This window comes from Astyanax mexicanus, chromosome 10 (assembly GCF_023375975.1).
Source record: "Astyanax mexicanus isolate ESR-SI-001 chromosome 10, AstMex3_surface, whole genome shotgun sequence".
Lineage (NCBI taxonomy): Eukaryota > Metazoa > Chordata > Actinopteri > Characiformes > Acestrorhamphidae > Astyanax > Astyanax mexicanus.
This window is the reverse complement of record NC_064417.1, coordinates 51,632,878-51,650,478: the sequence shown is the minus strand read 5'-3', so window position 1 is coordinate 51,650,478 and position 17,601 is coordinate 51,632,878. Positions and strand designations below refer to the sequence as shown.

Here is a 17,601-nt window from a genome sequence, read left to right as displayed (position 1 = left end):
GATCAAAGCGTTGGTCTGAATGTGTTTGTGTGTGTGTGTGTGTGTGTGTACAGTAGTAGTGTGATAACGGGTGTCCCTGCTGGATGCAACAGATGTTGATCTTAATGAAGAGCCGTGCCAGCTAAACACTGACAGGTAGAGCTCAGGTGAGGGGGTGGGTGGGTTTGTGGGAGGATTACCTTTAGACTGTCTGTCTCTCTCTCTCTCCCTCAGTCTCTCTCTCTCTCTTTCTTCATATGCTTATTTTCTCTATTATGAAAGATGCTCCACCTTTCCAGAGAGCAGCAGGTTCTTCTGGGACAGTTCCCTAGCAACCGCATCAAAATAAATAGACAGTGCAGAGCAGAGATGTCAGATGCGAGCGCTCAGCCTGAAGCCGAGGCCCGGAGACGCTGCGGTGAGACTCAGACTGAAACCAGGGCCCGGAAATATCCAGCTTTAGACGGCTTTCTGTTCAGGGAAAAGTGGTTTAAGAGAAGCAGGTGATGATTTCAGCGTAATTTTACTGGAACAAATACAGAACATCCTGTCTATCTCACTCTATCTCTGTCTATTTGGTTATTTTCTACGTTCACACATCATGAAAAAGCAGCACAAATCTGACTCTCACCAAATCTGATGTTCATTTTAGGCTGTTTATAGTTTGCATCTCATAATACAGTATTATCACAATGCGTTGCCCAGAAAAACAGTTACCAACGCAGCCATGGCTATAGTTGTTAATCACTACGCATCTCACGATTTGGATATGATATTTAACGATTTTCTAGCCATGATAACAATGATTTCATGTGGGGAAAAACACCACAAAATTTTTTAATAAAGTTTTAAGAAACTTTTAAGGAGTTTCAGAAACCAATCGTTGCCACATGGAGAAAGAAATGAAGCAATAACTTTGGTAAGTCTAATATGGGACGGGTCTTAGGGAGTTCAGTGCACCTATGTTTCAATAACAATATCCATATTAGACGCCACATAAAGTAAAAAGATAAAGTACATTTTTCCAGAGGCACACTCCAAACAGAGGGCTGTGAGAATCACTGGCAAGATGGTGCGGCACGAGCGACCAAAGAAACTCACAAATTTGAATATGTTCTGTGTTTTATGACCATTTTTTCATAACAAGCATAAAAAAGTCGCTAGTATTCCATCCCAGTAGCTAGCTAGCTAACTAACTAACTTTATTATTCCGCCTTAAATGGTGCAACAGATTTAAGCATTTAAGGTGGAATAGAAAAATAAAAGCTTATAAAAGCTAATTTAAGCTTCCCATCACAGAGAAATAAAGAAATGGACAATGACAACAACAATTAATTGCTGCATCCTTTGCATTCCCTCTTTCTAAAGATATATGATGCAGCCAAAAAAGCTAAAGTTAACCAGTTAACCAGCAGCAGTTGGGTTGCTGAACTTTAGCGCTCCACTGCTTTAAAACAATACAGCTCTGGGGGAAAAAAAAATAAGAGAGCACTTAAAAATGATGAGTTTCCTTGATTTTACCAAATTAAAAACCTCTGGAATTTAATCAAGAGGAAGATGGATGATCACAAACCATCAAACCACCAAACTGAACTGCTTAAATTTTTGCACCAGGAGTAAAGGCATAAAGTTTAAATCCAAAAGCAGTGTGTAAGACTGGTGGAGGAGAACATGATGCCAAGATGCATGAAAAAAACTGTGCTAAAAAACAGGGTTATTCCACCAAATATTGATTTCTGAACTTGTTTTCTTTGCATTATTTGAGGTCTGAAAGCTTCTCTGCATCTTTTTTTCATTTTTTTGCAACTAAATGCTCTAAATGACTGTAATATTTGATTTGTAATTTGGGAGAAATGTTGTCTGTAGTTTATAGAATAAAACAACAATGTTCATTTTACTCAAACATAAACCTATAAATAGTAAAATCAGAGAAACTGATTCAGAAACTGAAGTGCTCTCTTTATTTTTTCCAGAGCTGTATCTGTATTGGGTGATTGAAGGTTTTCTCATATTATTATTATTTCAACTCTTTTTCTTGTAGTTAACTCTGTTCCAACGGGGAAAATAAGAGGTAGGGTACAAATTAGAAATGGGATCGGGCTCTGGATTCTCTCTCTTTCGCTGTTTCTGCTCTTTATTTCAGAAAATCCGACACCTACAGGGCTGCTACAGCCGAACCCTCCCGAGTGAATATTTACGCAGCCAATCTCTTACTCTGAACTGCCATCGCTCTTCCTCTCTCTCTCTCGCTCCCTCTCTCTCTTTTTTTTTCCTCTCTCTTTCAGGCGTTCCCATTTTTCTTCCCCCTTCCTTCCTCTCTCTCTCTCTCTGCTCTAGAGCTGCAGCCTCTTTTCATAGAAATCTGACAGCCCCCAATAAATCGCTCGACAAAAACTCTTTCCTCCTCTGTGTTTTCACAAAAGAGCGGGATCAGTCCGCTGTCCGCCTCCCGAACCATAATGTAAAATAATCCTGCATCACTCGCTCCTCAATTTCCTCCCTGACAACTGTGGAGCAGAGAAGACGGACGAGATGAAAGGGTGAAAGAGAGAGGGGGAGAGAGAGAGAGAGAGAGAGAGAGAGAGGTGATCTGAGGCTGTACTCACACCAGGCCTGGTTGATGGCTTTCCCCAGAGCATGCTTATGTCATCACGTTATGATGCTCAGTTCCTGCAGAGCGTCCAATAGCATCCTAGGGATTTTCAAGACTTTCTTCGTGAGATTGAATCAGAGACAGGACACAGCATCTTCTAGTCTTCTATCTCTTTAAGGTAAGTAAGGTAAGCTCTTGGGAAATGGCAGCAGCATGTGGACGAGCATTGTCCTGTTGGAATAGGCTGCAGGACCTTATTATTAACGTACTGTAAAGTTGAGCTGTAAGAACACCTATAATAAAGATCAAAGGTGATCCGGTATTGTACGAAATGTGAGGTATCACAGCACAGTGTCTCCACACACGGATTTGTTGGTCGTCTTCACTAAGACAAAGTCGGGACACGTTCCTGAAGATGATCTGCTGAAAGTCTGTCACGACTGCTCATCCCTCGTCATCCCAGTTTTATTTTTGTCGGTTGATTCCTTCTGGGTGCAGCTATTTTATTAACAGTAAGTGTATAAGTAAGTAATGTATTTTTCGCACTATAAGGCGCACTATGCAACACTAGTAAGGAAAACGGGTGTCGCCATGTTTTACTTCTAAATCACAGGGTGGTGAGACTTGTAAAGATAAGCTCTGATAAGTAAACCAAAATGTATTTCTTTTAAAATCAAACGAGCGATAAAAGCTATCTACACAGATTTCTCTCCTGAAAACTGTTTATTTGGGTGAGTAAAGCGCTTCCGTTTATTTACCGCAAGCTTAAATTTGCAGATTTCCACTAAGGCTAGCTTCAGTTAGTGGCTAATGCCGCCCAACAGTGCTACACTGAGGAAACTTGAGTGAGCCAGGGTGATATTAGCTAGCGGTTCATCCCATGTAACTTATTTTAACACGGAAAACGTGCAGATTACAGTCCAAAGTACTCACCTCTGAATGGCAAAGGAGCTAGCGCTTAGTGCGGTTAGCGGGTAATGCTAATGCTTCTCCAGAATGTGAATGTTGGTGTGTGCAAATCTTTGTCTGGTACTGAATATACAATGATTGATAGGAAGAAGAGTTTTATGGAGCGATGGTGAACATTGCTGAATGTTCGAGTTCTATCTTTGGGCATCCTTGGGTTAGTTTAGGTTAGATTTAGCTCTGCTTTATAAGTTTATAAGTGTCACTCTGTGTATCTTTGACAGGTAAAAAACGTAAAGAAAGCAAAGAACGCTGTGCTAAAGTGTCTAAAGTGCCTAAAGTGTGTCACCCCCAACTGTGGTTCAGAGGTTTGGTTTCTCAGGCAGTCCCGCAGACCCATTCCTCCACTGCTGCTGATGCTGCTGTAGCCCGGGGTTGCCCTCCTTCTGCGCGTGGCACAGCGGAGGCCTGTCATTTCTCCAGCAGAAGCTTTCACAACAAAGCTCGCGCTGCGCTGAGCTACAAATCTGCCTCGCCAGGAGACGCACACCAAGCACCCCCCCACCCCACCCACCCCCCGCCCCCCTGCGCCAGGAAAGCAGCGGCGCTGTAAACCGGGGCACTTATCTCATCGCAGAGTCTTTTGTACGTGAGCTGAACGTGATGCATCTGCGGGTGAGTGAGAGTAAGTGATTCGTAATAACAGAGGCATGAGGGGCAAATATATGACGAGAGAGGGAGCGAGAGGGAGCGAGAGAGAGAGAGAAAGATTGAGGCAGAGGGAGGACAGAGTTGCGACTGGGAGCCATCAAGAGCACAAATACAGCACTATGGCTGTATTGAATAAATGATGGCCTCTGCCGTTCATGTGTCACAACCCTACAGAGCAAATTTGCCTGTCCCGCTGGCTCCCAGCAATCTGTTCCTCTGCTTCTTCACAGAACAGAGGCCACGCGAGGCCTGGCCCGGCCTGCTGTATTCGCTATGAGTATGAGTGTGTGTGTGTGTGTGTGTTTGAGAGATGTGATGTACGCCAATGTTGCATAAGATGGCTGTAAACATTACAAAAAAAAAAAAAAAATCAACTGTTCCTAAACAGACTTTAAGTTGGCTTGGAAAATAAACCGCTTTAATTCAGTGCTACCTTAAATCCATTACTACCACCTTATATTCATTGCCACCTTAAATCTGTTAAGGCCTTTAAAGCACTGCAATGTTAGGCTGCAGCTAAGCAGTGTAAAAACTGCTGTTAAAGTTTAAATGTTGAACCCCAACAAAATGTTTTTTTTGTCTCATAGAGAAGTGCTGCTGGCTAATATGGTCGTGTCCAAAAAATAATTTTGTATGAAAGAGAACTGTCCAAACACTTTTGGCTAAATGGTGGATTGCCTGTACTTTAAGTTGATAGAGCATTATCCAAATATTTCTGGTTAAATGTTGGAAAGTGAATGCTGCTGACTAATATGGTCAAAAACGTTTGGTTAAATGATAAAGTCCAAATATTTTTGGCTAAATGGTGGAATGCCAATACGTTTGTCTGATATAGCAGTCTCCAAAAACGCTTGGATAAATGGTAGAATGCCAATACTCTGGCAGACAGAGGACTGTCCAAAACGTTTGGCTAAATTATGCAATGCCAGTACTTTTGTCTGATATAGCAGTGTCCAAAAACTTTTGGCTAAATGGTGGAATGACACTACTTTTGTCTGATAGAGAAGTGTCCAAAATTATTTGGTTAAATGTTGGAATGCGAAGGATGCTGACTAATATATTCAGATTCTTTTGGCTAAATGGTGGAATGCGACTGATGCAGGCAAATATAGTGGTGTCCAAAAAGTTTTGGACAATTGTGGACAGCCAATACTTCTGTCTGATAGAGAAGTGTCCAAAAACTTTTGTCTGAGAGAGAAGTGTCCAAAAACATTTGGCTAAATGGTGGAATGCCATTACATATGGCTACCAGTGTGCAAAAACTTGGGCCCACCATTCATGTCTATGGGGAGTAAATGTATGTTAATTGAAAAAAATAATAATAATCATAATTCGACCATTAAATGTTGGAATGCTTATACGTTTGTCTGACAGAGCTGGGTCGAAAAACGTTTGATTAAAAACTGGACATTTAAAAGCTGCTGGCTAATATGGCCATGTCCAAACACTTTTGTATAAATGATGTAATACCAATACTTTTGACAGCCAGTGTGCGAATACTTTGGCTGACCATTCATGTCTACGTGGAGTAAATATACGCTAATTTAACAAAAACCGTAAATTGTATCTGTTCGAGGAGCATATCTTCTAAAATGTTTCAAATTTATCGTCCAAGCAAATTGTGACCTGTAAAGCCTTTTGTCATTTTTGACAAAAGTTTATGGACAGTTTTGAATGGATTCCTATGGGGAAATGTCCAAGCCTAAAAAACATTGTATGTAAACTGCACGGGTATAGTAGTGATTAAATTCTTAACACAGAATAATAATAATAATAATAATAATAATAATGATAATAATAATGATAATAATAATAATAATAATAATAATAATAATAATAATAATAATAATAAAGAAGTAAGAAGAGTAAGTTAGATTTTTCCAAGCCAACTTAAATATGATTAAAAATAGAAAATGAACTGAACTGAAGCTGCTGGCACAGGATATACTGTCAGTACAGGTATTAAGTACAGGTATAAGTACAGGTACAGGTACAGGTAAGGGGCTTCTCTTCTCCTCTCTGTGCTGATTGGCTGAGAGGTGGTTGTGCTGTAGTGAAGAAGCCACACTCGCCTGCCGTTACTACAGGCAGCTGGTTAGCACAGTGGACGGACGGATCGAGCGCTGGCTGGCCTTTGGCACCAGGAGGACGTTGGTTAGTTATCAGTCAGGAACTCTTCACTGCAGTATAGCAGAATCAGTGAGGACAGGGAAGTGAACCCTCTGCCCTGCTGAGCCCATCTCTCTGTCTGTCTGCATTTCTGTCTGTCTGCATTTCTGTCCGTCTTGCATACTCCAGACTTGCAAAACCCATGATTAGATGAGCTTTATGGCACCTGAAAGAACAGAGAAAAATATTGCAATATATTATTACTCCCATAATTCACCTGCATCCACTATTATCAGCCCTCACTACAACTCCCATAATTCACCTGCACCCACTATTATCAGACCCTCACTACAACTCCCATAATTCACCCGCACCCACTATTATCAGCCCTCACTACAACTCCAATAATTCACCTGCACCCACTATTATCAGCCCTCACTACAACTCCCATAATTCACCTGCACCCACTATTATCAGCACTCACTACAACTCCCATAATTCACCTGCACTCACTATTATCAGCACTCACTACAACTCCCATAATTCACCTGCACCCACTATTATCACACCCTCACTACAACTCCCATAATTCACCTGCACCCACTATTATCACACCCTCACTACAACTCCCATAATTCACCTGCACCCAATATTATCAGACCCTCACTACAACTCCCATAATTCACCTGCACCCACTATTATCAGCCCTCACTACAACTCCAATAATTCACCTGCACCCACTATTATCAGCACTCACTACAACTCCAATAATTCACCTGCACCCACTATTATCAGCCCTCACTACAACTCCCATAATTCACCTGCACCCACTATTATCAGCACTCACTACAACTCCCATAATTCACCTGCACTCACTATTATCAGCACTCACTACAACTTCCATAATTCACCTGCACCCACTATTATCAGCCATCACTACAACTTCCATAATTCACCTGCACCCACTATTATCAGCCCTCACTACAACTCCCATAATTCACCTGCACCCACTATTATCAGCACTCACTACAACTCCCATAATTCACCTGCACCCACTATTATCAGCCCTCACAACAACTCCCATAATTCACCTGCACCCACTATTATCAGCACTCACTACAACTCCCATAATTCACCTGCACCCACTATTATCACACCCTCACTACAACTCCTATAATTCACCTGCACCCACTATTATCAGCCCTCACAACAACTCCCATAATTCACCTGCACCCACTATTATCAGCACTCACTACAACTCCCATAATTCACCTGCACCCACTATTATCAGCACTCACTACAACTCCAATAATTCACCTGCACCCACTATTATCAGCACTCACTACAACTCCCATAATTCACCTGCACCCACTATTATCAGCACTCACTACAACTCCCATAATTCACCTGCACCCACTATTATCACACCCTCACTACAACTCCTATAATTCACCTGCACCCACTATTATCAGCACTCACTACAACTCCCATAATTCACCTGCACCCACTATTATCAGCACTCACAACAACTCCCATAATTCACCTGCACCCACTATTATCAGCACTCACTACAACTCCCATAATTCACCTGCACCCACTATTATCACACCCTCACTACAACTCCTATAATTCACCTGCACCCACTATTATCAGCCCTCACAACAACTCCCATAATTCACCTGCACCCACTATTATCAGCACTCACTACAACTCCCATAATTCACCTGCACCCACTATTATCAGCACTCACTACAACTCCCATAATTCACCTGCACCCACTATTATCAGCCCTCACAACAACTCCCATAATTCACCTGCACCCACTATTATCAGCCCTCACTACAACTCCCATAATTCACCTGCACCCACTATTATCAGCCCTCACAACAACTCCCATAATTCACCTGCACCCACTATTATCAGCCCTCACAACAACTCCCATAATTCACCTGCACCCACTATTATCAGCCCCTCACTACAACTCCCATAATTCACCTGCACCCACTATTATTAGCCCTCACTACAACTCCAATAATTCACCTGTACCCACTATTATCAGCCCTCACTACAACTCCCATAATTCACCTGCACCCACTATTATCAGCCCTCACAACAACTCCCATAAATCACCTGCACTCTCTATTATCAGCCCTCACAACAACTCCCATAATTCACCTGCACCCACTATTATCAGCACTCACTACAACTCCCATAATTCATAAAACAAATATAAAAGTAGGTTTTTAAAGTTTAAAGTTTAATGGTGGATCATCCATGAGTTCTGTGCACCCACCTGTGAAACTACAGGCTCCTCTCTAGTGGTTGAGGGTCCTCACTGGACCGGTTCTGACGGGAAGACGTTCCTCAGCTGTTCAATCACCTCCTGCAGCTGCAGCACCGTGTCCTGCTCCACGTCCAGATCATCATCTCCTGTAAAGCAGTTACTTTCAGACCTCAGCTAAAAGGGCCATTCCAGCGAATGGGTGACATTTGCTTGTTGTAACTCTTCCAAATTAAACTTATATATTTATTTTTACCATTTTTTAAACTCTGAATCTAATAACACATATATTTAACTATTCAAAACATGTACTGGTCAATCTCAGGCAGTTTTACTTCATTTATTACAAGGTTTCTAATCTGAGGATGGTTACAAAATTCATGTGACATGTAAAAAGTGTGTTTAAAAGCAGGTTCTTTTTTTTTCTCTTAAGAAGGTCTTTATTTTAAAGAAATGTTTGACTGCATGTTCAAATAATTGATATTTATGACAAAAGAAATCACTCCTGTTATAGGAACTCACTCCTGTTACTTCTTATGTTTTGAGTAACAGGAATTAAAGTAACAGGACAGAGTTTTTAGCACAGAATTAGCAAAACCATGAAAAATAGCTAAATGACGGATATGCTAATAGCATGAGGACACTGAGCACATTCTAGTGATTTTCCTAAAATGTGTATTTTAAAAATAATTATTTTACAAATAAAAAAAGAGAATAATTTAGGTAACAGGACTAAGTGTTGAGACTGAGCTACCATAAGATCAAATATACAGAAAAAAAAATAATGAGGGAACTTTTAATTTTGTTCTCCCCATTATCTTCAGAACCAGAACCAGCTGATGTCACTTCCTGTTGTAGATGTGACTTCCTGTTGTAGAATGTTCCAGATGTTTCAGATGGGGTTACGGTTTTACAGTAACAGGACTGAGTGAAACCACAACACAGGGACACAACTAAAAGGTGTATTTTAACTTAAATATTATGTATTTATTATGGAAGAATATATGGGATTTGGAGTCACACAACAATGCAAATATATATATATATATATATATATTTCTAATAATCATATTTCATGGTATTAACTTGGTATCAAGTTTATAGTTAGAGAGTGGGGGGACAGGTAACAAATGCTGTTTTTTCAGTGTTCTAAGTAGTTTTTATTAAAGCTCACCTTCCGTCGTTTTTTCTTTCATTTTAAAATGTCTAGTTGTGGTCTCTAGTATGAATGAATGACATGTGAGCCGTTTTTGTAAAAAAAAAGTGCTCAGGTGTCTCTGTATAGCTCTTTTTTAATGGACTGTTTTAGGGGTGTGTCCAAAATGACCGGATTCCAGCTTTGCTCATGAATATTCATACATGCAAACAGCATGCAAATATCTCTCCTCTGATTGGCTAGGAGCACTGCGACGCCCCTCCACCGCTCTGCCGCTCACTGCCTCCCACCTCCTAACTGATGAGCGGTGATGTTGCGTCGCTTCAGCTCCGCCTCTGGGAGTTTCTCGAGCCAAGGTGGGCTGGTCTGTGAGTTTCTGCCTACGTAGGCAGAAAGATAATTCAAAATTCACCCGTTTTTCGGAGGGGGGGAGGGGGGATTTCTTTGCTTAGCTCCTGCAGACAATGGGGGCTGCAAAACAGTTTAATGTGCAGGTGTACACATTCAACTCGGAGAGACCTACTGTATTCCACAAAAAACAAGAAAAATCGGATTTTCGCGGAAGGTGACCTTTAATGTTTTTAATTACATATATATATATATTTTAAAGATATATGTGTTCACATTTATTTATACATGGCATCGATTCTGTGGAAGGCTCAAAAATGTTCTTACATTCTTACTCCTCCTTTATAAGTGTGATTATGCAGAGTCTTGCAGCTCAGCGTAATTATGTTCATGCCTAATTTACTCTGTTATGTGCAATAATCATTTGCACTTGGTAATTAAATGCTGAATACTGCATACTCTGTTTAAACTGCTAAGTAATTATTGTTTTAATGACACAAGAAACAATAATAAACACAATTGAAAGAATAAAAGAGATTTAAACTTTAGATCTGTCTATCTTCTGTCTCTTCTGTAAAATATAACACTAGTAATTATTTGACATCATAATTACATATTATAGAAAAGTTCAGCGACTTTTTTTTTTTGCTGTTTAATGTAATATTGTTGACGTGCTGCTTTATTTTGTGCTAAAACTAGAAATTGGCTGCTATTTAAATAAGTTCTACCTACAGTGTTAAAGTCTATCGTCTATCCATCATAATACTGTATACATGCTACAAGTTTCCTATTTAATGTATTTTCTTTCTTTATATGATTCAGTTTTATTTCACATTTTAAATGTAATACTGAAGACTATATTACAGCTACTATATATACAGGAACACATGCAAAATTATTTAGTAAAGAAAAAGTGTTAAACAAATACATAATATGTTTTATGTATTATTCATTTTACCACTTCTTATCACTTATTGTTTTATCATTCAATCATTTTTTTTTTTTACTTATTTTACTATATATATGTTTTTCTTTATTTTAAATTTGATCAATTCTTTTCTTTTTGTGTGTTAATTTTGTCATGGTCATTTTATTTGGATTTTTTTTATTTTTTATGGATAATATTTTATTCATCTATATTAAACATATTTATTTAAAGTGCGTATTTCTTTTTCTTTCTTTTTTTTATACTGTAAATGCTCGGCTGCATTGTAAACCAGTGTATTCCCGGGTTTATATTGATTTATATTTTAGATTCTTCTAAGTAACACTTTTATCTTTGAGGATAGATCTGCACACTCTTCATATTACCACAATAAAAGCTATTTTTAAAGGTAAGTAAATGTTTATACACATTTAAAGCAGGACTGCTATGTTTTATTACTTTAAAAGAACACAATTTACTAGTAAGGAAAAATATATGGTTTAGGGTTTAGTGGCTCTTTAAGTATTTAACCCTCCCATTTTTAGGCCTGCATGAATAAGAAAATGGTACAGAAACAGATGGACCAATAGTAAAATCAGCTGCCTGATTGATTACTGTGGAAGTCTAACCTGCAGCCTCCATGTCGGCGGTCTCTCTGCTGGATGGCCCCCTCAGGTGAATCACAGACACAGGTGAGGACAGAGAGGATGGCGCTGATCCGTTGGCCTCAGAATCATCTTTGGGCTTAAAGAAGGAACAGAATAAACGTAGAAAAAAATTAAAGTAGAAATGTTAACAAGGCAGTAATACAGAGACTAGGCAAAATGCATCGAAAAGGGGAAATATTATCATGTCCCATGACTATAGGATGCTCTTTTGACCTACAGCACTTCTGTGTGTGGGTGGGGTTTTGTTTGTTTGCATGGACAGTTCTAGCCAGATGTTGCCGGTCACCATCATAACCTGCTGCACTGTCCACTGTGGGTTGTAAGCACCATTCACAAGATAACACCTCATAACTTATGCAAGTTTGGTCGTTCCCAATAAAGCAACACTTCATGATATATATATATATATATATATATATATATATATATATATATATATATATATATATTTTAGATTATTAATTACTTACGAAACACTCCAGGTCACTTAGTCCTTGATTTGTTACTAATAAAGTTCAAGCTTAGCATCAGTTTACTAAAGACAGATATCACATTAATTAATAAGGAATAAATCTGAATACATGATTTATTATTTAACTGATTGATTAATTAATTAATTAAGACTAATCAAGTTATGAACAGTCCTTATAATAATAAAGTTAAGAAGTGTTTCCAACTACTGCCCTCACTGAAGACATTAAAATGTTGACTGTATAACCCACTCACAAGAAATATATATATATATATATATATATATATATATATATATATATATATATATATATATATATATATATATATAATTAATTAATGATGAATAAATCTGAATAATTAATTAATACTAATAGGTAGCTTTATGATAAATTGACATTGTACTGCTGTCCCCTGATATTAGGGCACATCAGTGAATAAAAAGAGGCTCTATTAATAATTCAGGCTTGTTAAAGTAGAACTATAATAAAGTATTTAACTGATGTTTTTGTTATTGCTTTGGAAAATTACCATTTTTATGATTTTATTTATCAGAAAGTTTGGCAGCAGTGAGCTGTGAGCGGTGAATACAGCCCGGGACTCTGGAGAGGCTCTGACTCTTGTTGTTGTTGCTTCTCTGTGATGAAAAAATAAAGAAACCGTTGCGCAAGTTTTTCAATTCTGCTGAAACTCAGAACTTTGCCATAGATTAACCAGGGATTTGGCACCAGTTCCATATCTCACAAAGGCGATGCATTTCCTTCAGAGATGAAACGGCGCGACAGCCACAGAGAAAAAAAAAGCCTCTACCCTCTTTCTGCCACATCACAGACAGAGGAAAAGAGTGAGCAGAATGGAAGCTGCTCTCTCTCTCTCTCTCTCTCTCTCTCTCTCTCTCTCTCTCTCTCTCAGAGAGAACTACATCTCAAACTTTTCCATCAACCTGCCAAAGCGTCCACTGAGGTAATTCCACACAATCCAAAAAGACGAGCAGGAACATGCTGCGCTCCATTTCAACTCGAAATGTCGAAATTCCAGAGTTTCAAGCAGGAAATTTCAACTGGAACGCCCAAAGAAGATCTTCTTCAAACTAAAGTAACCCAGGTCAATTCTAATTTTAAGGTTTAAATGCTTAAAAATGTCACTTAATTCTTTCTGAAAACAAGATCAATACCTTCAAATCAAACAAATTAAAATAAACCACAGTAAAGCGCAAAAAATGCTTTTGATGTTTCTATTTGAAGATTTCCTACTCGGAAACTCAAAAAAGCCTTTTAGAAAACCATCCTTTTCCTGTGTAACAGAAGGAACTCTTGTTCTTCCTTTCCTGGAGCGGTCCTGATGAGTGCCAGTTTCATCATTATGTTTTAGAAGGTCTTTGCAGTGACTGCATTTAAGGAAATTTCAACTGGACCGCCCAAAAAACTAAAGTAACCCAGGTCAATTCTAATTTTAAGGTTTTAATGCTTGAAAATGTTACTTAATTCTAAATAACATTCTGGAATGCTTTTAATGTTTCTATTTGAAGATTTCCTACTCGGAAATTAAAAAAAAGCCTTTTAGAAAACTGTACTTTTCCTGTGCAACAGAAGAACATCTTGGTCTTCGTTTCCTTAGGGCGGTCCTGATGAGTGCCAGTTTCATCATTATGTTTTGGATGGTCTTTGCGGTGACTGCACTTGAGGAAATTTCAACTGAAACGCCCAAAAAAATATCTCTTTCCAACTAAAGTAACCCAGGTCAATTCTAATTTTAAGGTTTTAATGCTTAAAACCAGATCAATACCTTCAGATCAAACAAATCAAAATAAAACACTGTAAAACAAAGCAAAAAACATTCTGTTATGCTTTTAATGTTTCTATTTGAAGATTTCCTACTCGGAAACTCAGAATAGCCTTTTAGAAAACTGTCCTTTTCCTGTGCAACAGAGGGACTTCTTGCTCTTTCTTTCCTGGGGCGGTCCTGATGAGTGCCAGTTTCATCATTATGTTTTGGATGGTCTTTGCAGTGACTGCATTTGAGGATACTTTTAAAGCTCTTGAAATTCTTCTTTTTTGGATAGACTGACCTTTCTTTTTTTTCTTTTTTTTCGCTGAAGTCATTTTATTATTTAATTAGTTGAGTTATTCTGGCCATAATTTGGATTACTCAAAAATTACTCAAATATTAAGAGGAAAGAAGATTTCCATACTTTTTTTCATGACTTTTCCATGCCTTAACGGCAAATTAACATGACCATACAATTGCAGACATGAACATTAAAACAAAAAATCAACTAATTGAATAATTGAAATTGATTATAGTAGGTCTAAAATTATTAATAAAATGTGAATCAGATTCTGAAAAGTCTGCTGTGTCTGGCTAAATTATTGAATTAACTCTGAGTTGATGTATTTGTAGCTCAAAATAGATTTTCTCCTTCTATAAACGAAAACACAAAGAGTTTTAGACCTAATTTCCATGACTTTTTATTTTTCCAAAATTTATCCAGGCCTGGAAATTGCTATTTTTAAACTCCATGGCTTTTCCAGGTTTTTCATGACCATACAAATCCTGAAACCTTTTCATTTAATGCTTGAATAGAAATCCTTAAGATTTAGATGTGTAATATCAGGCAGAAAATGAACAAAAATGCTGTCTTTACAGGTCAGCATTTTTGTGGTGGATCTATAGTGCCAATTATATAAAATCACCTTTTTTTTTTTTTTCCTAAATGTAATGCCGTCAAAACAAGTACGATTTCATTTTAGAACCACTTCTATATGGGTTTGAATTTCCCAGAACACCAGTGAATTTCACTGCAACCGATTTACATTTCCCACAACATCAATTAGCTCTCCTCGTCGAGTTCCTCGCCCTCTTCTTGTCTATCCCTCACTAATCCCTCCCCCTTCACCCGATACAGATACAGCTCCCGTTCCCCTCCTCTCACTCCGGCTCAATTTGCACGACCTGTCAATCATCCCACTTTAACCTGGAGCATCTGTCCTCTCTCCATATGTCCTCTGCTCTCTCGCTTCCTGGACTATCTCTCTGCCCCCCCTCGCCTCTTCCTCTTCTCCCAGCCGAACTGCAGGTTCTGTATCCTCTACTTTCACCTGCTCGCCTTCTCCTCGTTTCTTCCCCCGGGGCGACGGAATCCTCCGTTTATCCTCGGCTGCTCTTTCCATCTGCTCCTTTCTTTCACAGCCTCAGAAATCACGCACCTTCAATCCCTCCACAATCTGTCTTCACGCTGATGATTTCAATAAATTATCTCTCTCTCTTTCCTTCCTTCCATCGCTTCTCTCATATCCACCTTAATTTACCACTTTCTATACCTGCCTGCCCACCTTTAATTAGGTGCTCTGGACGTGTCTTGCAGAGTTCATTGCACAAACTCAAATACTGTTTGAAGCAAAATTCACAAGTTTGCAGTGCTAACGACAGAAGCACAGAAGAGCAGTGGAAGAATTCAGAAGGTAGAGTAGTCTGTAGCCTGGAAAGTGATGCTGTTGAGCAGCAATTCACAGTTTTGTCTTGTTTATGGTGGTTAGTGCTTGGTAGTAGACTGGTTTATTCAGTATACCGTGGGGTGAACTTGAACCGGTATGCTTTTCTCTCATACCACCACACCACTAGAGGGCGCTGCGGAGCGCCGTGTGGAACAGAATCGTCCATAGACTGTATATAGCTGGACAGAGCATCGTCTCTCAAAAGTGAAGCCACCACAGGTCGGGCGCCCCCTGCTGTTCGGTTTCAGAAAGCTGTGTAACTCCACCCACCCCCATAGGTTTCAATGGCAAAACAGAACAACTTTCAATCACGTTTTTTTCCCATATACTGTAATTCTACCTCCTTTATTTAAATGTATCAGCTAGTGTAACCTCTGCTTATATCGTCACATTTTTATATCCCCACAGAATTCGTTTTTAAGAAGGTTATTCAGCTCTATTCAAAAAAGGTGTGGTTATTGTAAAAGGGCTGGTTATGGGCGGGACCAATAACAGACCGTCAGCTCCGCTCCGCCCCACTCTGCAGTCTGTGACCGCGAGGCAGCTCTGAGGGGCGGGGTTATTTAAATGAGTAGGCTGTCTCTCCACAGTCTTTCTCTCTCCTCTGGTCTCTACTGCGCAGAATCGGGTTTCAGGATGGCCAACATGGCGGAAGATTTTGGCTTCATTTTCATTGAATGAATGGGAACGGAGACACGGCGTCCATCTTTTTTTACAGTCTCTGGAATCGTCAAAGAATAGAGTCAAACGCTGGTCTAGTTTCGCCCTGCAGAGAAATCAGAACAGCTCCTGCTGCTGTTTCTACTGTATGAGTGTTTTTATACCAGTAAAATACAGCAGTAACTACGGCCCTTTTAAATATATTAATACTGTAGCTTGAAGGATGATTTGAATATATTGGTTAACTGGAGAAATACTGTAATGCCTCTAATGGCTTCAGGAATAACATATAATAAATTGATATTACACTTGTATCCAACTTGTGCAATTGAACTTTTGAGAATTATCGTTTTAAATACTTAAACATTGAGTAATTTAGAGTTGTTTATAGTGTTTATGTAACTATTTATTAAAATATTTAAGTCTGTAAAGGGAGCCGTGTTAAATCTGTTAGCGTATCTATTTGTTAAGGTCTATTGTTCACATTCTTCAGCTATTTTTCTGATAATAAAGTCTGATTTCTTCATATATTGTGTATATATTTTGTGATACAAAGTAAACCCAATGCTAGTCAAAGCCTTAATTCAAAGCCTTAGTGTTTAACATTATATTATATTATAACAGAGTAATTCACAAACCTATATTATAGCCCAGTCATGAGAAAAAATAAATAAATAAATAAATAAAAATATATATATATATAAAATATATAGTGAGATTTTTGGCCATACCGCCCAGCACTAATGGTGGTCATGTTTTATATTCAGTTTCTGGCATCATATTAAAAGTGAAAAAGTCTGCAGTACCTACTGCTATAAGGTTAGCCATGCTAACCATAACTATGCTAACATTCCAACAGCTACTTACTCATTTATATCACAGCTTAATATCTCTCGGTAAAAAGTGACAAACTGTTTTACTTACAATTGAAATCCACAATCACCTTCCAATAGAGAGCACCTGCTTGGTTATGAAGCTCCGGTGAAGTGGAGGTGATGGATGCTGTGAGGCTGACAGGTGTGACGTTAGCCTAAGTGCTAACCTAAAAGCCTGAAAAACAGCAACACTCTCGCTTCACTGGAGCTTAATAAGCTTTTTCCAAGCCATTTCTCTGGGTTAGGATGCTCTGATGTTGGTTTCCCACCACAGAGAGGTAAAATGGAAGTTTTGGTGGATGTTTTATATTTAGCTCCTTCAACCACTTGAGTATATTATATTACTCAATCTGTACTTTTAACAGTTAACACTGTGGGTGTAGTTTAAACACTGTCATCGTCTTGTTGCAAGTATGCCTGAATCT

General features: G+C 38.8%; 1 protein-coding gene across 1 annotated transcript in view; it reads right to left on the bottom strand.

Moving 5' to 3' along the window:
* Positions 1-1,139: 1,139 nt before the first annotated feature.
* The window catches only part of drp2 (dystrophin related protein 2), a 277,743-nt gene continuing 261,281 nt past the window's right edge, over positions 1,140-17,601 (bottom strand). Inside the window, exons 21-23 of the mRNA XM_049484130.1 lie at positions 11,638-11,752; positions 8,592-8,728; positions 1,140-6,524 (exon numbers count right to left, since the gene is read on the bottom strand). Of these exons, the coding sequence (XP_049340087.1) occupies positions 8,631-8,728; positions 11,638-11,752 (213 nt within the window). The 3' untranslated portion in view covers positions 1,140-6,524; positions 8,592-8,630. The remainder of the gene's footprint in view (positions 6,525-8,591; positions 8,729-11,637; positions 11,753-17,601) is intronic.